Source organism: Coturnix japonica, chromosome 8 (assembly GCF_001577835.2).
Source record: "Coturnix japonica isolate 7356 chromosome 8, Coturnix japonica 2.1, whole genome shotgun sequence".
NCBI classification, from domain to species: domain Eukaryota; kingdom Metazoa; phylum Chordata; class Aves; order Galliformes; family Phasianidae; genus Coturnix; species Coturnix japonica.
The window spans coordinates 21014179-21037028 of record NC_029523.1 but is presented as its reverse complement, the minus strand read 5'-3'; the positions used below and the strand labels follow the sequence as shown (position 1 = coordinate 21037028).

The following is a 22850-nucleotide window of genomic DNA, read 5'->3' as shown; positions in this document are numbered from 1 at the left end:
AACCCTTTCCTTCCCGAATCTGCTGCACTTTGTGCTAAACATAACACTGGTGACAGGCTTAACAGCAGTGAAATTTCAGCTGTTCACCACCTACAGTGTGAGTACACACAACCCATAAAACTAACCCATAAAGCAAACCACATGAAGTCACTGCTCACCCTGCTGTCATTCCGTCCATCATTGAATTTCTGGCTATGGCAGCAAGGATGCAGAGTAAGCAAGGTGCATCAGCACCTACCTACACCTCCTTTAACAAAAGTGGAGACAATTCTGTCTCCTATGAGGTCAGATCTGTAATTGGAAGCTTTTTTCATTCTGAAGGCACCAATCAACAGGTGCTACCTCATGCAGGAAGAGGTCACTGTAAGTGTGGTTCCCTGGAAATACCAAAGTTCATAAACCAATAATCACAAATGTTCAAATGAGATCTGGAGCAGCAGCTCCTAACTACACACTACCGCTGCTCCAGGAAGCCAAAGATGCTATGAACGCACAGAACCACAATGACTCTGAAATGTTAATATGCAGAAGTTCGATGAAGGTACTATGAAGTCCACAGGAAAAGTCAGAATTATGAACAGTTGGTTGGCTCGAGCAATTCAGATATATTTGTACAACCAAGTCAATGTTAATTAGGAAAAATAAAAGAATGACGAGGAAAGCCATGTCATCTTCTGAGCTCTGCTGCAAGAAGCTGCCTAGGAAGCATTACATGCATGCACACTGATAGTCTGTTCAACCCCTCAGAGCTGTATGTGGGCTGAAGGAAACAACACTTTGCCTGCAGATCTACAGCCAGTATGCATGACTGAAAACTGAAGGTCTACCATCAGAAGCAGCTTGCCATGATACCTGCAGTATTTCTTGTGCAAAGCACTTGCAACATGAGCACAGAGGTCTTGTTGACCTTAAGTGTAAACTGACCCCGATGTACAGGAAGGCAAGCAGTGCTCAAGAGCTTACCTGTGATTTTGTCTCTCACGAGCTTGCAGGATTCTATTTCACCAATGCTCCCAAAGAGACTCCTGAATTCCTCCTGGGTCATGTTCTGGGGTAAATAGTTGACTATGAGGTTGGTTTTGCTGTCATCTGTGGCAGCCCCCGTCTGCATGGGGGAAGGGCAGTTTCTACTGTTGCTGGAGGGTCCATTGGTTGTATTGGAAGTAGGGCCATTCGACACCTGAGGCTCCATGGTGCTAATTATCTAAATTTAAAAAAAAAAAAGAAAAAAGAAAAAACCTTAAGTTTCATAGATAGAGCTGCTGTTTTTTTTACAGATACTCACTAGCGAACGAGTAGGTAGCATTCATGGCCAATTTAGATACTTCAACAAAAGAAACCGGCTTGATTCCTCTGTTATTGTTGCAAAGTAGGTCATGCTAGTCTTTGGCTGTGAGCATATACTAAGATGCAGTTTAAAAAATCCTTTTTTGTTAATGCAAAGCTGATTTCTGCTTTCATCACGCAGCCATTTTCACAAATGTATATTTAAACCACATAAATTTAATTATAATTTAAGGTAATAATCATAATTAAAATTATAGTTCCATTAAATCAGATGAAATAAGTGTACAGCACTATATGAAAAGGTAAAATATTTTACCTATTTAATAACTGTATCACAAAGTGCAATGACAACAACATTAACCAAGCACAGCCAACCTGCAAAGTGTCGTTATTCGGGCTGCCTTTAGTTAATAAAAGCACTGTGTCCCAAGGCACAACACTCACTGGTTCCAGGGATGACCTATATTCTCCAGTTATATTTTCACTAACGAACTGACACCTCTTTAAATAATAAAGCCCTGGATTTGCAATCTACAGAGATACAAAGGTCTTCAGATAAGTTACTGGAAAGGTTTAATCAGATAAAGCTTATTCAGCGCAGAATGGAATTTTAACGAGCGGCTCTAATTGAAATACAAAACTCCATTTTTTCACCAAATGGACTCAGGACTTCTCCAAAACGCCACATATGAAACTATTTTGCTCACACAGACAGGTGACAGCATCCCTGCTGTCAAGAGTGTGCCCAACTATGTGGTCACAGCTGCCTACATGCCCATTGCCCTGCAGGCTACACACCGGAGAACAGTCAGCAGCAGAGCTGTGCAGATGTGGATGAAGGTGAACCTGGGTGCTCCAGGACCCTGCAGGGACCTGCTGTGCCCAGGGATGGGACAGGACAGTGAGCAGGACCCATGGGAAGGTGCGCAGCATGAAGGGCACGGAGGAGAGCTACCAGCACCGAGTCTCGTGCTCATCTCATTCTGTAATTATTATAATTAGTCATGACTTAATTAGCTTTCTTTTTTGAAGCCAGGGAGGTATGTACTGTGACAAATTAGGCTTGTAGTTGGGTTGGGAGGGGGGCACCAGAACAGAGTTGTATGATCTAAAATAAACTGCACCAGGGTGGTTAAGCCTCTAGACAGCTTAAGCACTGGTCAGTTTTTTGTTTTTAAACTGATACATTTTAGTCTTTCTTTAAAGCTACATTTATTAAACAAGCCTTCTTTTTAATCAATGGAAACAAGTTTTAAATTACTATTGTTTTTGATTACTGGGCCCCAGAATACATTATGCCGTTTTACAGTTTCCAAGTAAAAGGAAACCTTGCTACATTATACTTATAAACAAGGCCTTCAGCCACAACGCAGAACAGCTTCAGAACATCAATTCCACACAAGCAGTAACCCAGCAAGTAACCAGTAACCCAGTAAGTAACCCAGTAAGCCTCAGAGCCCCACTGCCCAGTGTGCCCAGACTCCAACACCTCCACGAGGCAGCACCCACCCATACATTCAGCACAGCAGACATTCCACTAACCCAGGATTAGCCATACTCTCTTCCCCAATCCCATTTCCGACATGTATTTACTCGCACACACTAAGTGCTTCAGACACCACTAAATCTGTTTAGCTCAGAGGTCCAGCTGGAAGATAATCTTTTGATCTCTACATCCCTAGCCTTACAGCGGGTGCTCATTCCAATCCTAAGCTTTGCTAATAACCTGCTGCCTGTGCAGGCTCGTCTCACCCTAAGGATAATACTCTAAGCCCAGCAAACTCATTATCAATATATACATATATACACACACCTTATCAGTCTCATTAAAGTAAAATCCTGGGGTTCTTCCACTGCTCCCCCCAGGAGATGAGGAGAACACGGGCCATTGCAGGCAGAACAAGGCCTGGTCCTGCCCCATCAAGCAAAACCTGACAGTCAGCCAGGTTCAGTCAGAAGATGGCAGTGACACAGACACCGCTAACAGCAGCTCAAAGTCATCTGACTGTATCCTTTATAACACAAAGGCCACCAGAGAAACTGCAGTTTTAGGGACCAGTCCTGGCCCTCTGAAGCCAGGAGGAGAACTGCTTGTGGCTCTGGCTGTATCAGAAGCAGGCCTTCAGCACAGCATGCTGACAGAGCTACATCACCTATTATTAGCAGCAGCAACAAAAGCTATGTATAGTTCCCCACGATAAACAGAAACCTCAGTCTCTTAAAAAAAAATATCTATTCAACAAAATTTGAAGCTAGCTGTGTCCTACTTCTGCATTTCGCGAACTCCTTTTAGCTGCATTTTAAACATGCTTACCTTCTACTCCATACAGTAAATACAGTTTAAGGTATTTAACAAATACAGAGCATCAGGAGTAACCTAAGCTGCTCAGTAAAGGCTGTTCTTGAACAAATACTCTCATATAGTGCATCTCCAAATATCTCAGCATAAGCCACTATCACCCCAGGCATCAGGGTTTCCTCCTGGTCGCTCTTGGCTCCAATCAGATCTCCTGGTTTGTCAGTAGAAGGGAAGCATCTATTTTAATTGTGGCCCTTCAAATCACTACAAAACTGTAAATCACTACAGACTGACCTGTAGATAAAATTTAGATAACTGTCAGGTGCTTTATTTACCGCAGAATTTCAAGTCCATACAGAGCCAGCTCTGCATAGAAGGGTCTAAGAGCCAGAGGAAGCATCTGAAGTTCTCATGGGCATAAAGGAACATCACTTATTTTACACATACGTACTGATTCCCATCATTAGAGCCTAGAAAATCAACACTAACAAGAAATGTAAATCCCAGTCCCCCTTCTCAACACTGTCCTCAACCCTATAAATCGATGAGAACATTGATAGCAGCTTATTTAACATTAAGAAGTTGTCAGCATGTTATTTTTCCGAATAAATGTAGTTTTTCCTCATGTAAAATTTCAGTATGCCACTCACTGTTTGTATAACATGAGGATACACTTTGAATTCAATGCTTATATTGCAATATGAACACTTTTCAAGTAGATGCTACAGTTTCCCCAGCAAATAGTTCATTCTGATTATGCTGTAACTACAGCTGATAACATTAATTAATGTTAGTACTTTTTATAAAATCTGAAGCGCTATGAGAGGAGGTTATGAATTTATCTTTAGCTCATAAAGATAAAATAAATGCAGAAATCCATCAGTGACTACATACAAGTAGAGATTTTTTTGGAATATGGAATAAACTGCAAGCCCTTAAAGATCAGCATGAAACCTCCTTACACGCTACCTAAAACTAACACCTCCATCGTTCCGCAGCCCTTCCCTAACCTACTTCAGCTGGAATCTCACTGATACAACCACCCTGTGTGCAAACGTATCCATGCTACTGGTACATAACCACAGCTTTTTGCTCCCCTCTCATTCATTTTCTTTTTTGCCCCGCACTCAGTACTGCAACATTTTCTATATGCAGATAAACAACGACTGAAGAAAAAGTAAACCGCAGTTACTATTTTTTATACATTAACAATTTAAGCACCAGTACTTTGAATGTTCCATGTCTGTAACATTAAAAACCAAAATTCTACAACTGCAATTATGGTTTGTTTGTTGTTGTTTTAAGTTAAAAAGGACAACTCATACATCAAATTCTAGGTATGTTTCAGAAGGCTGATTTTAAGCATTGCTTCTTGGTGTGGCAATGCATCAGCCAGGCATCAGGTATTTCAGTTTGACAGATTTCACAAAGGAAAGCTTTGCTGCTCAGGAATTCAGCACCAGCCTTGCCTGTGTTCTGCAATACACTGCTTACCAAAAGGCTTCGTATAATCCCTCCTACAAAATATCAGCAACACATGCACACCACAACAACCCCTACAATCCAAGCTATGTGTCAGAAATACTTCTGTCATATCTCCATATACATTTTCTCCAATTAATTCAATTAATTTAGTGCTGCTGAATTATTAGCGCTGACAATAATGCAAAGAATACCTGTATGTATAAACAAAGCGATTACAAAGCTTAAACAAACCACAATGACTGACATTTATCTTCAGTTGCTATTCCAGTAAGTGTGTAACATCCATCTACCATTACAAAGCACAGTTAATGAATCATTTAGAAAACTACCCACAGACTGAATTAAGACAGGCTTATCTTCCTATTGCATGCATAAACAATAGCCAATGGCTCCATAAATGTAAATATACATGTTTTATATTTACAAGATTTGCTCTCAGTAGACTGAAAGAGGTCTGTCTGTTGGACTGAAAGACTGTCACAGACATGCACTGTGACGAGTGTGTGCTCAGCAAATAATTTAACACTCATTCTTGTTATCCAAGTTACATAAGCTCTGCTGCCCGTTTTCCACAATAAAGAGAAATTAATTTTAGATGTGGAATAAAAAATAGGGTAGCAATTAACAAGCTTAAAAATAAGCATATGCACAGGCACCGGAGTGTTTTAAACACACCACAATCTCTTCCTTAAGAACTGTAAAGGATTCATGTGGACAGCTCCATTTTGAGGACTTGGAAGTCAAAAACATTATCTATGAATAATAAACTGTTCACAGCACCTAAATGCCAAGAAAAATGATGGTCAATTACATCTCATGAAGAATTCATGAGGTCTAATTTTATTTTATTTCTAACTGTTCATTAATGAACAAACTCGGAACATTCTCTCATAAAAAAGAACTTAAATAATGCAAAGCTCTTCATCTAAAAAAGCTCTTTAATTAGCATTGCAAGTTGTTTGCTTTTATATGGGAAAACAAATGGTGCCATGGCAGAGGTCCCACAGCCATCTCCCGAATAAGATGACAAAAGGAAAAACAAACAGAACCTCTCAAACAAAACAGAGTCACAATGCTTTCCTTTCTATAGAAAGAAACAGGTTTTTTAAACTCCCAGCATCTCTCTTCCTCTAAAAGCAAGTAAGTCAGTGTGGCACACCAGCCTTGGTCCCATAAGAACTTCCCCACAGGTTGAAAGCCCAATTTGCAAGAGCTGCCTGTGCAGCCCAGCCACAGGCCCTTCCATTGCCCCTGCATATCAACAGAACCTCCACGCCAAAGCCAGAAGGGCCCCTCACAGGCACTGAGTGAAACAAAGAGCTTTTAAGACCTGGCCCCTCCACCCTTAACCAGCATTGTACACCCCTAACCCCATTCCATGCTGCTCCTCCTACTTGCTTCAGTGGCATTAAGCACAGCCCTACACTTGGGCTGAATTTTGCTGGATCATAAAAATCAGGACAAATCTTGTCTCCCAGCAGCACAGGCAACAGGCACACACCTCTCCTCACGGGCACATTGTGTGCGCTTCCGTCAGCACTGACCTTTAGAAAGGCACCAAGTCTGCACTAGAGCTGCACAGAGCTTCTTCTCTATAGCACAACTGTCAGATTTCACTGTCAATTATGTTTTTATTAAAGTTTATGTACCACACAACTAGATTTTGCTATTATTTACTTAATAAACACATCACGAACATGAAATAAAGGAGGAAAACTAAGCTTTTGAGCAAATCTGCCTGGAGGTAAATCCAATATCCCAGAAGTTATTTCCTAAACCCTCCATATTTTGACTTCCATGCTCTTCCAGGTGCTCTTTCCCTCCCTTCTTCTAGAAGAAGGAATACTTGAGCCATACCTGTTTTTAAGACATCAAAGTCTCAGTTAAAGATGAGCAGTTAATGAACGGTCACTACTGACTGTGGCAAAGCTACAATCTTCTTACTGATCTGTTTCAGTGCAAAGTCAAGTCAAAATGATGTCCAAACACTTTCACCAAGCTCACAATTACCAGGTGCCACAACAATTGCACAGAGAAAACAGACAACCCCAGTGGAGAAAACAAATGCATTCACTTCAGGAGACTACTTCTGCTCAAACAAGAAAGTTGTTTTCATAGCTCAACTTGCCTTGATCTAATTCACCATAGGCCTTTGTGTGATGATGCCAAAACAAAACAGCCTGCCCCCAATTTGCAGCACAGTGAATGTAAAGTTTATTGGCAGCATGACTTATCTGAAGGACAGAAGTGATCCCAGCATCAAGTAACGCTGGATACTGTCAGGGTAGGGACTGTTGCTGCTCCAACACAATTAAAAAACATTTTTATTTCAAATTTTGCAGAAAGGGCAAAGAAAAATAAACCAAAGGGAAGAATCCAAGCAAAATGCTGTAGACACATAAGTTATGACTGCTCTAGAGGGGTAACTCCATATCCTCAAACGCAGCCTAGTCATAGCCTTACTTTTCCTTAAAAAGGCAAACCAGCATTATGACATAACCAACCTCAAAGCGACAAATCCAATAACCACAAAACAGGCAATAACAAATGCAAATACGTGAGATCACAAAGTTGATGCGGTTTCTTATTCTCACTGCAGGTATTCTGAGGTTGAGAAACAGGACTGCAAGGCACTACAGTTCGGGTCCTGTAGCTCAGAACTCCTCGAACCAACTGGAAACACACCAAACTGGAGAGCAAGCATGAGCAATCAACCCCACACACAGGGACTTCTGGGAAGCACAATAAAGCACATCCTTCACTTTCTGGAAATACCTATGGAGAAGTTATGAGTCTTGGAAATCTCAGCACAGCTTGGTTCTATTAATCAGCACTCTCCAAGCACCAAGCAAAGGCCTACACCCATAAGCCAAACAGCCCTGGAGTACCCAAGAAAGTAGACATCACTCTAAATCCCTTTGGCATGAAACATTCTATCAGCACTAGGGACAGGGAGAACTAAGGTAAGAGGCAGCATCAGGGATGTTACCTACTACCCCTGCATGAGGCTGACTCTCTAAAGAAAACAGACTTCTAGGAAACCAACCAAGTATACTTCAGAGCTGTTTCACTAGAATTTGTTCATAATCATTTCTGACACTGAACTTCATTTACATATGAAGATAGAAGAGAATCCAGCCTTGATTTCACAGTATTCAATCACAGCTCTGGAATGTAGCATCAGAGGAAGCAATCAGAAAATGCCAGGAGAGAAAAATGGATGCGTCTTGGGTCAGCCTGGTAAGTTCCCAACTCAGATTGGAATACCTTAAAAGAGGCCATGGCAAGCAGCAGGCCTACCTGTGGGCCAGAGCTGGGCCACCAGTGCTCCTGCCCACTGTGCCTCTGAAGCAGCCTCTACCAAAAGGCTCAGACACTTCTGAAACCCCAAGCATAGGAAGCACAGTCAGACACTGCCTTTCAAAAGAACAGTTTCAATCACCCTGCTGCCTCCGCCAAACTCACATTGGACAGCTCCGTTCCGAAAACCTCACAAGGGTTTACTTTATTTATTTAATCAATCTGTACTGCTCCTTATTCCCTCCTGGCTTTTTCAGAAATCAGGATCTACTACTTGTTCTTTCAAGATGCATATGAAGGCTGCAAGAGTCTGAAAAACAAACAATTTCAGCAGAAAGATGACATCTTGCTCTGATTGATGCTCCAAGCCAAAATCTGATGAAAGCATCTTTTTCGCAACGGATAGCATTTTATTAGACTGATGCCACAAAGGCAGGCAAGAAGTCTCCCACTAACTGCCTCATCACTCTTGAAAAGGAGACGGAGACCAGGAAAACTGTATTTAAAGATCTGCCTCTGCAGGGTGATAAAACCAAAAAACAGTGAGTGCAAGACAGACCCTGGCAAGGTTCTCAAAAGCCTGGATACGACACAGTACTAATAATACAAGAGAATGCTTGGATCAAGCAGCTGAAGCAGCTCATAAACGTAAAGGAAACATAACCTAAAAATACAAATATCAAACATTTAGTTTTTGGATTAAGAATATCTTTCCATGGTTTTAGTAACTTTCTGAACTCTACTCTTAGCTCAGTTTTGTTTCCTAATCACTGCCTGCTTTACTGACTACATTACTTCATTATATATTACTACTTTATGTTAGAGTTCCATTACTGATGTGAGAATACCTGAGTCCCACCGTGTAGTTATACAGATCTCCACAGGTATATACACTAAGGCAATAAGCAGACAGCTGCAAGTCTTCATCTGCTGTAGACCTGCCACAATTCCTCCCTTCTCTTTAAGGAATACCTAGAATTATTTGAAACCCACGAATTTAGGTAGTGAGAGCTACACTACAAGCCATACTGTAAAACTGCTACAGGATTGAGACAGACAAAACCTGAAGTCCACTTACCAGCAGTTAAAGCAAAGGCAGATCAGAGCAGCCACTACCTGAAGCCCCAGGACATCCAACCCCCCACCTCTGTTATTACTACCTTAGTTCTAGAAGCAAAAACTATGACTTTCAAAAGCCTTTTAAGTGATTTAAGGTTCATTAGTGTCCACTGCAGTAAGATTTCAGCTCCTAAGCCATTTGTTCTTTCTTTAGAAAATGCTGCCTGTGTGTTTTTCAGGCAAACAAAGATTATGTAGGAATTCATAGCTTAAACACTCACTACAACCAACCTATTTCAGGCTCTGTCCTCAAATGGACCTTAATGAAGACACACTGGCAACTGCAACTTGGAAGCACTAATCAACCTGCATACATCTTGACTGCTGGCAGTAACATCTCTACTGATACTACTGCCCACAAGGTTGAGACACGTACCCTATGACTGGATGTGGGGAACAGTGGAATTTCCATTTCCCTCATTGCACATGTTAGCTTACTGCTAACCACTACTTACAGAGTAACAGCACTTCTCCCTGTCTGGTCTTGAACTGAATTAGACTAGTAACAAACAAAAATCTACAGCTTTTCTGTAATTAACCTCTAATTCCACTGCCCTGTAACACACCATTATTACTTACAAGAATAATACTTTGACACACACAAAGGAAAAGGATTCTTGCTTCTGCAAGGTGCTATGGTAGAAAAAGTTAAAGTGAATTACCCAGGAGTGATATGCATAAGATAGCAATGGGCACAAAGAGAACATTTAGGCTGAGGATTTGAAAAACTCCTGGTGGTAAGTGATAAGAATTGACCTTCCAGGATACTGACAGAGCTGCCTACTCTGATGCTAACACAAGTAAAGCATCTACAAAACAGCTGAAACAAAGTAAAACACTGTATGGGACAAGTATCCCAATAATATATAAAGATCTCATGCAGGAAAAAAATCTACACTGAGATCAAAGACCATTATTCACAGATTAATAGCATGATATTCAGTCTACAAAGGACAAAATACCAAGATGTGTGTCTGTAACAGGTCTGGCTGAAAGATCCTACCAGCTTATCCCTAGCAAACTCTAATGGCGTCTATAGTAAGAAAGGGAAACAAACCCCAGGCCAAACCAAACATCTTCCTTATGATAATTACTAGGATGCTTCCTGAAGTTCCTAAATAAACTCATTAACTAAATTCTTATTCAAATAAAAGAACATACCCCGAACATTCAAATATCTTTTGAAACTCCTCCTAAGATAAAGGAATGAGACTGTGGATGAAGTAGCCCTGGTTAAAATACAACTAACGCTCCTGCCAGGTGCAGATGCATAAAGACAACAGGTCCCAGCCCACCTGCAGAGCCCCACCTCGAACCCCATACAGTGTTTTGCTTAGATGTCAATAGGCAGCCATTAAGAAAGGAGAAGCATTAGCAGTTATTAGGCAGAACTGTCCTAAAAACACAAACACAGACAAACAGCTTACACACGTACTTAAGAAAAGAAACAATGCTAATACCTTTTCTGTTGAATAGTCTTGCCGTACAATGCTCAGCAGTCTAGACTCAAAGTTTCTTTAGAGCTGGATCCAGTGCATCAGTGTTTCACCTCAAACAAGAACTCTTAGCATTGTCTCGAGGTGACCCTGGGTCATTACTAAAGCTAAAAAAGTCCTCTAAGCATCTCTGGTTGCTGGGGCATTCAGCCTAGTCACTCTGGGGTGGGAACATCTTCCTGCAGCAGCCACCAGGACCACATGCAGCTGTAAAGCTCCTTGATAGCCAAAGATCATCACACAAATGCTTGGGTTTTTTTTTGTAAGTAGCAAGGACTAATCATGGAAATTAAACTCAGTTTCTATCCCAGCGAGCATCTACATTTATGAACACTTCTTTCAGTAGCTGAGTAATGACAAGCAGAGACAATAAAAAAAGAGTCTAAAAATACACTACTCTTTTTCCTGGATTAGTGTGTCTACAGTTAAATATAAACTGTGCTCTATAAATTATCAAACACAATGTCAAATTCTGAAGTGTACTCCGGAATCTCTCACAGAGCACACGAAACAGAAAATGATAATTTTGTCCCAGCCCACTTAGCCTAGAGAACAATATACCACCGTGCTGGATCACCGAGGCCCTTCCATCCCTGGTCACATGGAAAATGGCCACAATCACCACAGCAGTTGCATACTCCATTTTTTATTTTTGCATATTTCTGCATCAAGCAAAGAGATTAATTCCCTGAACAGCTGCTCTTACAGGAAGGAAATCAAACTGCAATATTGCCACAGAATAGCTGGCACATGCATATTAGGAAGAATTTCCAGCGTTCACGCTTTCTGCTAAAAATCAACTTCCCCCTACTCATCTACTGCCAGTAACTTCATTTGGAACAAAGATATGCAGCGAACACTATTAGAACTATTTTTATTTAAGGAATACTTGTTTACATGCATTATTACTTCTACAGCGTTGTGACGGTGCCTTCTGCTCTGCAGAAACAAAAAGGACAAGTGCGCCCACAAGCCTCAGCCTCCTTTAGAAGCACAGGGTAGAAGGAGGCTGCTGGCCACAATCGGAATAGCAAGGTCTACCAGCAGAAGGTGAATTCAAGGACAGCAATCAGAGCTGCACTTCTTGTTGAGTACGCCCAAATCTCTGATTCCAAATGAAGAACATATTAACACCTCACCACAAAGTACTGGCTTAAACATGGGTTAATATGTACTATCTAGCATTGGACAAGGGGAGGCCACATACCAGCTCCACAGAGCTGAGGAAGGGCCTGACCTCCTCCCCATGTACCAGCATCTGACCCACACTCCAAAAGGCTTCTAATATTTTGCCCAATTCACCATAAACTCTCACAACCAAACTACCATAAACAGGTCAAATCCCACACATCATAACGAGCCTTTAGAATTGAACCGATCTACACTGAACAAAAGCCCCCTAAGCCAAGTCCTCCAATAACGCTTACCCTAATGATAACAGCTCTCAAGTCACAAAAACCAATTTTCCCCTCTAACAGCAGTAGAACGAAGCAGACTTACGGCAACTGTACTCATCTGCCCCACAAGAGATAACGTGACAGTCAGCTCCTGGAATTCCACATTCTCAGTGGGCCACTGCACACAACATTACGGGATGAGTCAGATCCATCTTAAATTATAAATTGTGAGTATTGTTGTCTTCGCCAGTTTTCAAGTACGCGATAATGAAAAATTCATAAGGGGAGGAAAGAAAAAAAGGACAAGCTTCCTTCATCCCTCATGTACCTACAAAAGCTTTTAAGCAGCACTCAACCAGGGAGTGAATACAGGGAAGCCATCAGCTCCTCCAACCAGGTTCGCACGCAATCATAAGCAATGCACAGGCCCAAGAGCAACGCGGTGACCTTGATCTTTTCTTCAGCTACGTGTGGAGAGTCAGATGGGACCACATCCTCACCAACCATCTATGGGGAAGCAATAACTAAAAGGGAGACAGCTCAATGGCCACCTGACAGCTCTGCAAACACCCCAGTCTGAAGCAACTCCAAAGAGCTTCTCTACTGCAAGGGCTCCAGACGTACCAGTGCCCTCTGCCAGCACTAGAAGTCACCAACACGGACAGAAATGCATTAACGCAGGGAACATTCCTGAACCATCAAATTAGAGAGCAATTTTCATTTGCATCTGTTCTGAAACAGATTATCGCACTGCACCTCCATGGCTTCTGGAAGCTCCAAAGTCAAATACTCTACAGCCCCAATCCTGAAAAACACTGGTGCACGATCTCACACTGGGGGAAACACACCAGCTGTAAGATATGAGATACTTCATAGCAATAAAATTGAATTCAGTATTAAAAAAAATAATAAATGAATATAGGGAAAATTACTTGAGATTTCAAGGATGCATAAATCCCCATCACAACAGCATCGCTGACGCAACTGCATGAGCCCTAGCAACAAAAGCTTACTACAGAATCTTATATACATCACAACTCTAAGTACCAAAGCCAGGCTTGTCTTTCATCATGTAACTAACCCATTTCCAGAAAGGACACAAGATCTAGTTTTTAGTTTGTTTTTAAATACTTTCTAACTTGAAATACGCCTTTATTTCTTGACTTTTACAGATTTTCTTCCTTGACGAGAGAATCATCAAATACGATGCAATCAAAGGTAGAACAATAAGTAGAACACTAAGTAAAAGATGCTCAGCCCCCTCCTCTACATTACAGGGCCCTAAAGAGGCAATAATTCATTAGGCGACCCAGTATGATTAGGGAAAACATCATCATTGCCAAATATAAGGGTATCACTGGTGTTATTGAGCCCACTCTTCATTTACGCAAGCAGTGTAACTGCTACAAATAAACAATATTAGGTAGTAGAAAAAATTAAACGCATTCTTACTGTATCTCATCTGAAAGCACCTGATTTCTAACAAACGTTCCACCACATTGCGTACTGTCAGAATACTCGAATAAATAAACAAACAATAAGTCTCATCTTCACTGCCCCAAGCTATCACCCCAAACTGGTTATAATTAAAGGCATGAACAAAATAAGTAACAAACCTGCAAAGTCAAGGCTCTGAGAAATTAATGGGCACCACAGCACTGCACCAGCTCAGATCTATCATTCATCACCTCCCCAGCTAGAACAGCGCAGCTTCACGTATTTGTGCCTCCTTCTTCTCTTTTTCAGTTAATTTTAGACAATTACTGCCTCTGACACACTGAAACCTTCTCTCTCCTTCCTTCTTATTGTCTATCTTGTGACCTACAAAAGCCCCCATACCTGAAATATTCTGGTATTTTAGAAAGATGGATCATTTGAAGAAGGAAAAAAGAGCAAGCAAGGAAATTCATTTCAACACCCACTTCTCCAACATCTTCATTTGACAGTATCTCAAACATTTCAACGCGCTCAAATGTTACGTCCTAATCAATGTTAAACACCGATTGTCCTACAACTAAACCTATTTTACTTATTAAACTGTGAACATTACCTTCCTCTTTCCTTTTTTAAAGACTTCCTCAAAAACATGTCCTGCTTGCGGAGCTACTTGGAAGTCCTACGCTTTTAATAACCAGATGTCTGTGCATACAACTCAGAGAGCATTATCTTACAGAGACACCCTTTCCATTTCCATCCCAATCCCAGCAATTCCTTTAGCATCTGTTCAAACTGCAAAGACACACATGCATGAACACACGTAAAACACATGCACGCTCATCTCTTCTTCCATCCTGCCCAGAACGAAGAGAAAGGAGGAGAGAATTGCAATGGGGGAAGGGTGCCTTTCCAGATATAAGCATATCTTGCAAAATCTGGCCTATCATTAACATGGGCACCATGGTTTTGATCATCGCCTCACTTGCAAAGAAAACTTTGTGCCCACTTCTCCCCCAAAAAGCCAATGACATTGAAAAAAATACTGCATTGCAGTATTTGCCAGTGCATCCAAGTGTATCCAGTCAGCTGTCCCACCGACAAACAAATGGACGTTTTAATGTGTCCAGGCATGTAAATTAGTTGTCTAGCAGACACAGATTGCCAAAACAGACGAGTAGATTTATCAAGTTATCTGTATCTCTCCCACTATACCATCCTCTGCCACTGCCCATTTCTTGCCTGGAGAGCCTGCTGACATACTGTGAAAGTGCAAGTTCCTAAAGACACCAAATTCCCCCACCAGGATGTGGGATGGAATCAGACTTCATTTCTCCCGAAAAACCTCGGGGAGCAGAGAGGCTGTAGGTTATGCACCACCAATACAACAATTGCATGCAGAAGATAACCCGCTTTTAATTAATACCCTCACAGCATTTCAAGTAGGAAGGTTGGTGAAAAAGTCACCGTAACCTAAAAGATGTTTCCAAAAATTAATATACGTGAGATTAACGCAACCAGATTTTCTTTCAATGGAGTCAAAATATTTATCAGGAGCAAATAAAGATGAGGAAGGCTATTCCAAACCCATTCAAGTGGGATTTTTAAGTACACCCCTTCTAATTCATCGTAACCATCCTTTGTCACAACAGCTCGGGCTCACTTTGAGAGCTCAAAAAAGGAAAAATTAATAAAGAAGAAAGCAGAGGAGGCAAGTAAGCCAGACAACAGCAGAGACATCCCTGTGCCTAACATGGGAACTTGATTAGTGAAGTACACGGAGATGGGATTTTAAACTGATGGGCAGGATTCACACAGCATCAAAACCTACTTCTGAATTTCATCCTTTCTTGGTGTTCACCAAGACAGCTGTGGTTTGCTTTAAAAAATACGTCTAAACACAGCTGCAATTTCTCCACCTTTTTATTTAAACAGGAAGGGGTTTATGTTTTCACCTAATTCCAAGCAATCTAACTATTAATTTCCCTAACCTCACGGCTATTTTCCTATATGAAGATGTACAGCGTGATCCCTTACATGCAGAAAGAACGCCACTATGTGCAGGCTGTACTCATTAATATCATCTTAAAACAAAGAAAAGAGGAAGACTGAGGCAGAACACGTGCGCCATAAGACAAGGGCTACATTTTTAAATCTTTGTAGAAATAACCAAACTGAACAAAAAAAAAAAAAGAAATGAACATGTAAGTGCTAGCTGATGACTCTTAAACAATGCAGCTGTGTATAATAAAGGCACCCTTATTTATTGGCTTGACTAAGTTAACAGATTCAGAACACAGCATCTCTGTTTCAGATGGAAGAAACATCATTTCACTCGCACATACAATGTTAATGCTGGTCAGAACACATCTCTGCTCACAGACAGGCTGTAAAATACACAATTTTACACATGCACACACACACCCTCAAGATTTCTTCCCCTTTACAATGTAAAGCAGCGCAGCTTTCAGAGGGCCATTCAGCCACTTCTTTACAGAAAGGACTGCAGCAGAAGCAGTACTAAAAACAAAGCAAATCAGAAGGGGGATTTAAATTCTTTTTATTCCTACAGAAACCGAGCGCCGATGTCCCTGCTCTGATTTGCATTTGAAGCAATTGTTCACGAGAGAAAGGAAGAAAGTAGAAAATCATCTGAAAAAACGAAGGCAGAAAGAAAGGCGTGTTCTTTATCCGCGCTCCGCTCCTCTTGTGCCTCCTGATGTGTGATAGATGAGCACGTTCTGGGCAACCACATTTCTCTATCTTTTACACTACCGTCTATCGCTCGGCAGCCCGTTTAACGCTCCAGCACCGACAGCCTCGCTTAAAGACGCACTTCGCTACTGCACATTGTTTGCCACCACAATGAGAGCCCATCACCACCAGCACAATATTCAGTTCACAAAGTAAAGTTGCCACGCGCTGCCTGCCATTGGAAGCGGCACCGCTAGAGCAGATGGAGAATAGACGGTGGCTAAAGGTGGGGCTGGAGACGGAGAGGAAAATAATCCCATTATTTGCGTAAATCCTGCTCAGCGCATAAACTGTAGGATCTGGTGAACTCCCCTGAACTGATTATCCTGCCATAGAACCATCTGATTTTGTAAAAATACCAATATCACTTAACACAAAATCACCGCTTAGGGTAAATTCATTCTACCTACTGTTCTCATAGGGACATTTGCTGGAAAATTCTAAGAAATGATTTGCAGAAGCTATCAGCTGTGGGAGTTCACTATTATACCTCTGTCAACTTCATTCAATATAATTTACATTTTTTTTTTTATACTGCCTCGCAGGATTCCTTGCCATTTTCTGCACGTACAATTTCACAGCAGGGAGGGGGAGAAAAAAAAAAAGGGGGGGGGGGGGGGGGGGAAGATAACCCTCTTTTGCAAAGGAAAAAGAACAGATGCTTAAAAACAGATTTCTAGAAATCACTGTAAGCCTGAGCCAGAAATGTAATTAACACCTATTTATAAAGAACAATTAAAGTTGTGACTGCCACAAAGAATAGCGCAGATAATCGAGGTAGCCCCTGCTTTTTTCTTTTTTTTTTTTTTTAGATTTTTTTTTTCCCCTTACACTGTTTGCAGTATTCCCACATGATTGCCACCTGCTCCCCCACTCAGCTTCCCCTCTGCTCGTTTCCCCGGCAACCTTTCATTGGCTTTTCCTCCCAGCTATCGCTTTCAGTTCGGCTGCTCAGTCTAATCTTATTTGTTTTACACCCATCAAAACAAGCAGGCAGACAAAGGCAATCCTGTAAGAAAGGGAAAAGACCGACGCTTTGTTTCCCCGGCCGCTCTCCGTGGCGGCGGCGAGGGGACCGGGCGGGGGGTTCATTGTGCGCGGCCCCCCGCCCCCGGGATGCGATCGTGCCATTTTGCACAAGGCGAGCACAAAAGGGGGAGAGCGCGGCTCGGGTCCCTCGGCTGCCAGTGCGGGCTAAAAATAGAATTACTATCCGCGCACAGAAATATGGCTTTTCCCTTCTCCTCGGTATGGAGGAAGAAGAAGGAGAAAAAAAAAAAATAATATATATATATATATATATATATATATATAAAGATGCACAAAGCGCACAGCCCGCAGCCCCGCACTACCTGACACCCCACGCTCGGCCCCACGCGGGGCCACCCGCACCCCCCGCGTTGCTCCCGGCCCGACGCGGCGCTGCCCATCGCGGTGGCGGCTCCCGAACAAAGAGCCCCGCGCGGTGCGGTGCGGCGGGGCGAGGCGCCGAGCTCACTTACCATCTTCAGGCCATTCCACTCCATCTGGGATCGCCAAGATGGACCCTCAGAGCCCCTCACCGAGTCGGAAGCAAAGAGAGCGTTATGTAAAAGCTGACATTCCTTCTTACAGCGCGGCTGCCCAGCGATGCAACAAAATCGACATAGACTAGGCGCTGCAACACACACAGCCTCCTCCTCTTTTTATGAGGTCATGACAGGAAACTCTTTGAAATACAATATGCAGCATTTACCGAAGCTCATATAAATCACTCGCTTTTAAAATTACCATACCTATTGCGCAGTCCACCAAAAGAAAATTACCAATCTCGAGGCTTTTTTTTTTTGTCCTCCCCTCTCCTCCCCCCCCCCTCCTTTTTCCCCCCACCCCCCCTCGAGGATTTCGCATCTCCGAACGCCGCCGTGCACGCACCCCCCGCTCGCACAAAGCCACGCACCGCCCGGCATCAGCGCTGCTCTCCGCTCCGAGCGCACCGCCGCCACCTCGCAACCAGAGTACATCCTTTATTAAAGGACGCGCAGACATTAAATATGAAAGGGAGGGAGGGAGAGAGAGAGAGAGAGGGAAGAGAGAGGGAGAGATCATGGACAAGCACAGCAAGCCACCCCCGTGTGAGACAGGCGGAGAGCGATGCACGTTTGGGGAAATCTATGTCAGCCTCTACGTCTACCTCTACAGACACCCGCTGCGACCGAGCTTAAATCTACCAATACCTACCATAACCATTCTTAATGGCAAATATTGGGTCTTGAAAGGCTTCAACTCTTCTACAGACTGGCTAAGGTTTTCGGGGACCTGACTTTTATTGGTATTTGTTAAGATCCACCAAGCACAGTGTGGGCAGCGGGCGCTGTGGGCGCGGGGCGGGCGGTGTAGCCGCGCTGCCCGCTCGCTGCTGGCGCTGCCGCTGCTGGCGCTGCTGCCGCCGGCCCCGCGCCGCGCCCATTTATGGCCCCATCTGTCAGCGGCGAACGCGCGCTCATTGGCCGCCGCCGCGCGGGGAGGCGTCGCGACATCAGGTGCTATTGAAATGAGCCGCCGCCAGATTGACGGTGTTAATGAGCCGCTGACCTCCGCCCGCAGCGGCACCGGGCGGGGTTCCGAACCGCGCCGCTCGTTAAGGCCCAGCGCGGCCCCTCACCGCCTCGACTCGGCCCTCCCAGCACCGCCGCCCGGAGGGGAGCCGGGCTCGAGGCCTGCTGCCCCCTGCGCCCCAACGGCCGCACCGCAACGCCCCTCCATGGGGCTGGGGGCGGCCCGGCGCTCGGCCGGCATTGTGCTGAGCGGAGCGTGCCCGAGTTCACCGTGAGCGCAAACACACGCGGCCTCCGCTGACAGAACAGCCGCCCCACGCAGCGCATCTACCGCCCCGAGAGCGGCGGGTTAGTGACAGCTGTCACACAGCAGCGCATTCCTATCCCATATTCTGAGATTCCCATTCCACATTCTGAGATCCCTATCCCATATTCTGAGATTCCCATCCCATATTCCAAGATCCCTATCCCATATTCCTGAGATCCCCATTCCACATCCTGAGATCCCTAGTCCATATTCTGAGATTCCTTGCTCGCAGGTTGGCCGAGCCAGCACGGCATCCTTTCATCACAGCTGACCTGGAGTTGGCTTTCACCCCCACTAAAGCGCAAAGCTCCACACGCACGCAGGGATCGCCTCATTCCACCATTCCTGGCAGTAAAGATGGTCCCTCATAGTTCAGTACTAACGGAGCGCTCCTAAACCTGGGGTGAAAGCGGAGCAGTGGGTGAGCACCACACTAAGAGCACACAGAGCTGCTTCTGAGCAGGAAAGGCAGCTCTGAACGAACCACTACACACACCTCTGAAAACACCCAGCTGGACAGACACTGCTCTACAAGTTACGCTTTATTTCTCAATCTCAATGTGCCCCCTCGGAGCTGCTCAGCTCAGAGCCGACATGCCGTACACCTCACATTGTACACAGTCGTACACACGCTCACCGAACACATGAATACAATGTATTAAATACAGTCAGATACAAAGCCCAGCTCCAAACCGACCCAGCACAGAGAAAAGCGCATGTACGAGACATCACACAGCCTGGCTGTGGAATGAGTACTGAATTCAATTAAAATAGGAACAATGTAAGGATGCTGCGGAGGGTTTCTCTCCCCATACATCTTTTTGAGCACATTTCTAGCTTGGTAAAAACTAGCAGAGATTAAAGTCACACAGAAGATCCGTTTCCCAACTCAAATATAGAGGTGACCCACTCAAACACACCGGCATCACAGTGCTACAGAGCCGCTTTATTACCATACATTCACGTGCAAATATACACCGAATACTGAAGTTAAATTTGTAATGCAAATTTTTTTTACTTATGGTCTCTTCTGGGTTAATAACAATTAGAGAAGAAAACCCAGAAATTATTTTTTCATGTCTTTTCCAAGTTGAGCTCACTTGGTTGCTATAAACTGGTTTCTGCATATCACACGATTCAGCCATTTTTCTGAAGCAATAATTGAACACTGCTCCGCTAACAAAATAAATCAGCTCTTTCGTTTCTCTATAAATCCAGGTGCTCCGCACACCGACCGCGTTCCCCACAAACACCCCCACACACACACAGGCTTTCTGAGGAGCACTAAAACAAACGCTCAACCGTCCTCAGAGGCCTCCCCTCCGTAAAGACAAAGGCAGAATCCTATTGTTGGAAAAGAAAAGTCAACCTTATTCTCTCGTCTTTCCAATAGTACCATTTATCTCTCAGGGTAAGCGCCTGGCCACGGCATCACAGTTGTGGCACATTCGTAAAGCATCAAATTCTCAATACAGCCCCTCCAGAATCCACCAGCAAGCATATTTTTAATGCAGTCTTCCATCCCCACAAAATAGAAACTTGTCTTAAACAGCTTATCCAATATCAAAATGAAATCACAGGGTTGTTTCCCAGCCCCCCCACCCCCCCTCCTCCCTCTCCTTACCATAAATGAGCAGTTTCTTGACTCATTAATGACAGTTTCCCTTAAAAGAAGTGATCTCATATCACTGAGCCCCTCTCCACCACGCATACATCCCAAAGGTTGCGGGTATCTTAGCATCAGTAGCCGCTAGCAAGCTCTCTCATACAGAGCCCAGATGGACTATACCAGAAGCCAATTCAGCGTTAATAACTACCTACTCTGTGCAGTTTAGAAGCCTTACGTGGCATAATGTCCTAGGCAACAGCAGCCGATTGAAACCGCAAATAAAAGACAACCCAATTCTCCAAAAGCATCGAAAGGAAAGGAAAAAAAAAACCATAATAAATCAAAGAACGATTTTTTTAATCTCTTACTTTCAGAAGATTAATCTGAAGCCTTCATAAACATAGGAAAAAAAGGAGAAAAAACAGATGCTGCCCAGAAAAAGTGACAAAATATTACCTCATTATTTAACAAAGCAGCATTAAGCGTCCTGCTGATTTCAAACATCTTGCCACAGATTTTGGTTAAGAGAAACAGAAAGAATCCTTTGCAAGCCCTCTGTCTGCAAAGGGTTCTTCAATTTTCTTGCGCACAACAGAATAGTCAATATGTTATTTCCCTAGAGTTCGCACATTAAAACATCTAGTCAGTGAGCTGAATTTTCCCCCTTATCACACAGTAGACTCCTGTTATATGTACTGCTCTCTTTGCAAGATTAGCCTGCCCCAAACATGGCTGTTGTTTAAACTATTCTTTAAAGTAACAGTTCACTCCATAACCACCAGGTGGGCAGTGTACACAAATTCAAGTAACCATCTTAAACATTTCTTCTTGCAATCGCTTTAGGTTGTGATACAGCAGAACCCACACCCCTACACTTATCAAGCAGGAGGAGGAAAAAAGCATGTATATGATTCAAATACATACGTATGGTTTGCACTGTTCTGTGCACTTCCCTCTCAGGGAGGGCAAATAATTTAAAAAACCCAAAACTTTCACCATTATTTTTTTAAAGGGAACTTAAAATTTACACAGGAGCATTTCATTCAGCAAATAAAAGGACTAAATGGTTACACCCAGTCAGTTCAGAGAACAAAATGTAATTAGAACGGAAAACGCACCCATTGACATGGTCTGTACTGCGGAACAAAATTAGCATCAAGCTCAGCGTGACAGTGCGTAAGGAAAACACAACATCCAGCACGTAAATAATTCACATGTGGGTAGAGTCTGTTAGGAAATACTAACCATACCTCCAAGCAAAATCACAGACAACTTGATAAGATAATGCCATGACGTAGTTTGGCTTAAATTCATTTATGAAATCACTGTTGCACGCATCAAAGCACATGACTGAAAAATGCATGGGAAGAATACACTTTAACAGTGCACGAATCTCCTCATTTATCAAACTCCCCATTCCCATGTCTGCGAGCTTCCACCAACCCCTTCTTCCATAAGGCCAAATACCTCAAGGAATACTTCCATTACTACAGAAAACAAATGTACTCTGTGCTCTACAGCAACACCCAGAGGCCTGAATGAGATCGGGATCCTTCACACTCGGTGCTATGCAAACTACTAAAAGTTGATTCTTAACAAAGGATTTGAAAACATACTAAGGGAGCACAAAACAGATGTGTGAGAAGGAACAACAAATACCAAGTGCCTCTGCAGGCCAGGCCAGACAGCTGTGAGAACTTCCAGCCACTACCTGCACAAAGGCAGAACCCAAAAGGTTATTTTCTGTGATTAAACAAAAAAAAAAGCATGATACGGACCAAGGCTTCTTTGGATTTTTCACCTACAAAGTATTGCTATTTCTTTCA

At 43.2% G+C, this 22850-nt stretch overlaps 1 protein-coding gene across 12 annotated transcripts in view; it reads right to left on the bottom strand.

Annotated features, from left to right (window-relative positions):
* The window catches only part of ELAVL4 (ELAV like RNA binding protein 4), a 73078-nt gene that overhangs the window by 38641 nt on the left and 11587 nt on the right, over window positions 1-22850 (bottom strand). For 3 of the 12 annotated variants that reach the window (XM_032446204.1, XM_015870530.2, XM_032446206.1), the window contains exons 1-2: window positions 18486-18614; window positions 964-1204 (exon numbers count right to left, since the gene is read on the bottom strand). In XM_032446204.1, coding sequence (XP_032302095.1) covers window positions 964-1204; window positions 18486-18599 — 355 coding nt within the window. In that variant the 5' untranslated portion in view covers window positions 18600-18614. Of the gene's footprint in view, window positions 1-963; window positions 1205-18073; window positions 18363-18485; window positions 18631-18791; window positions 19210-21039; window positions 21217-21480; window positions 21693-22850 lie in introns of those variants that run through there. The other 9 variants (XM_032446208.1, XM_032446210.1, XM_032446207.1 and 6 more) reach the window with 8 other exon arrangements.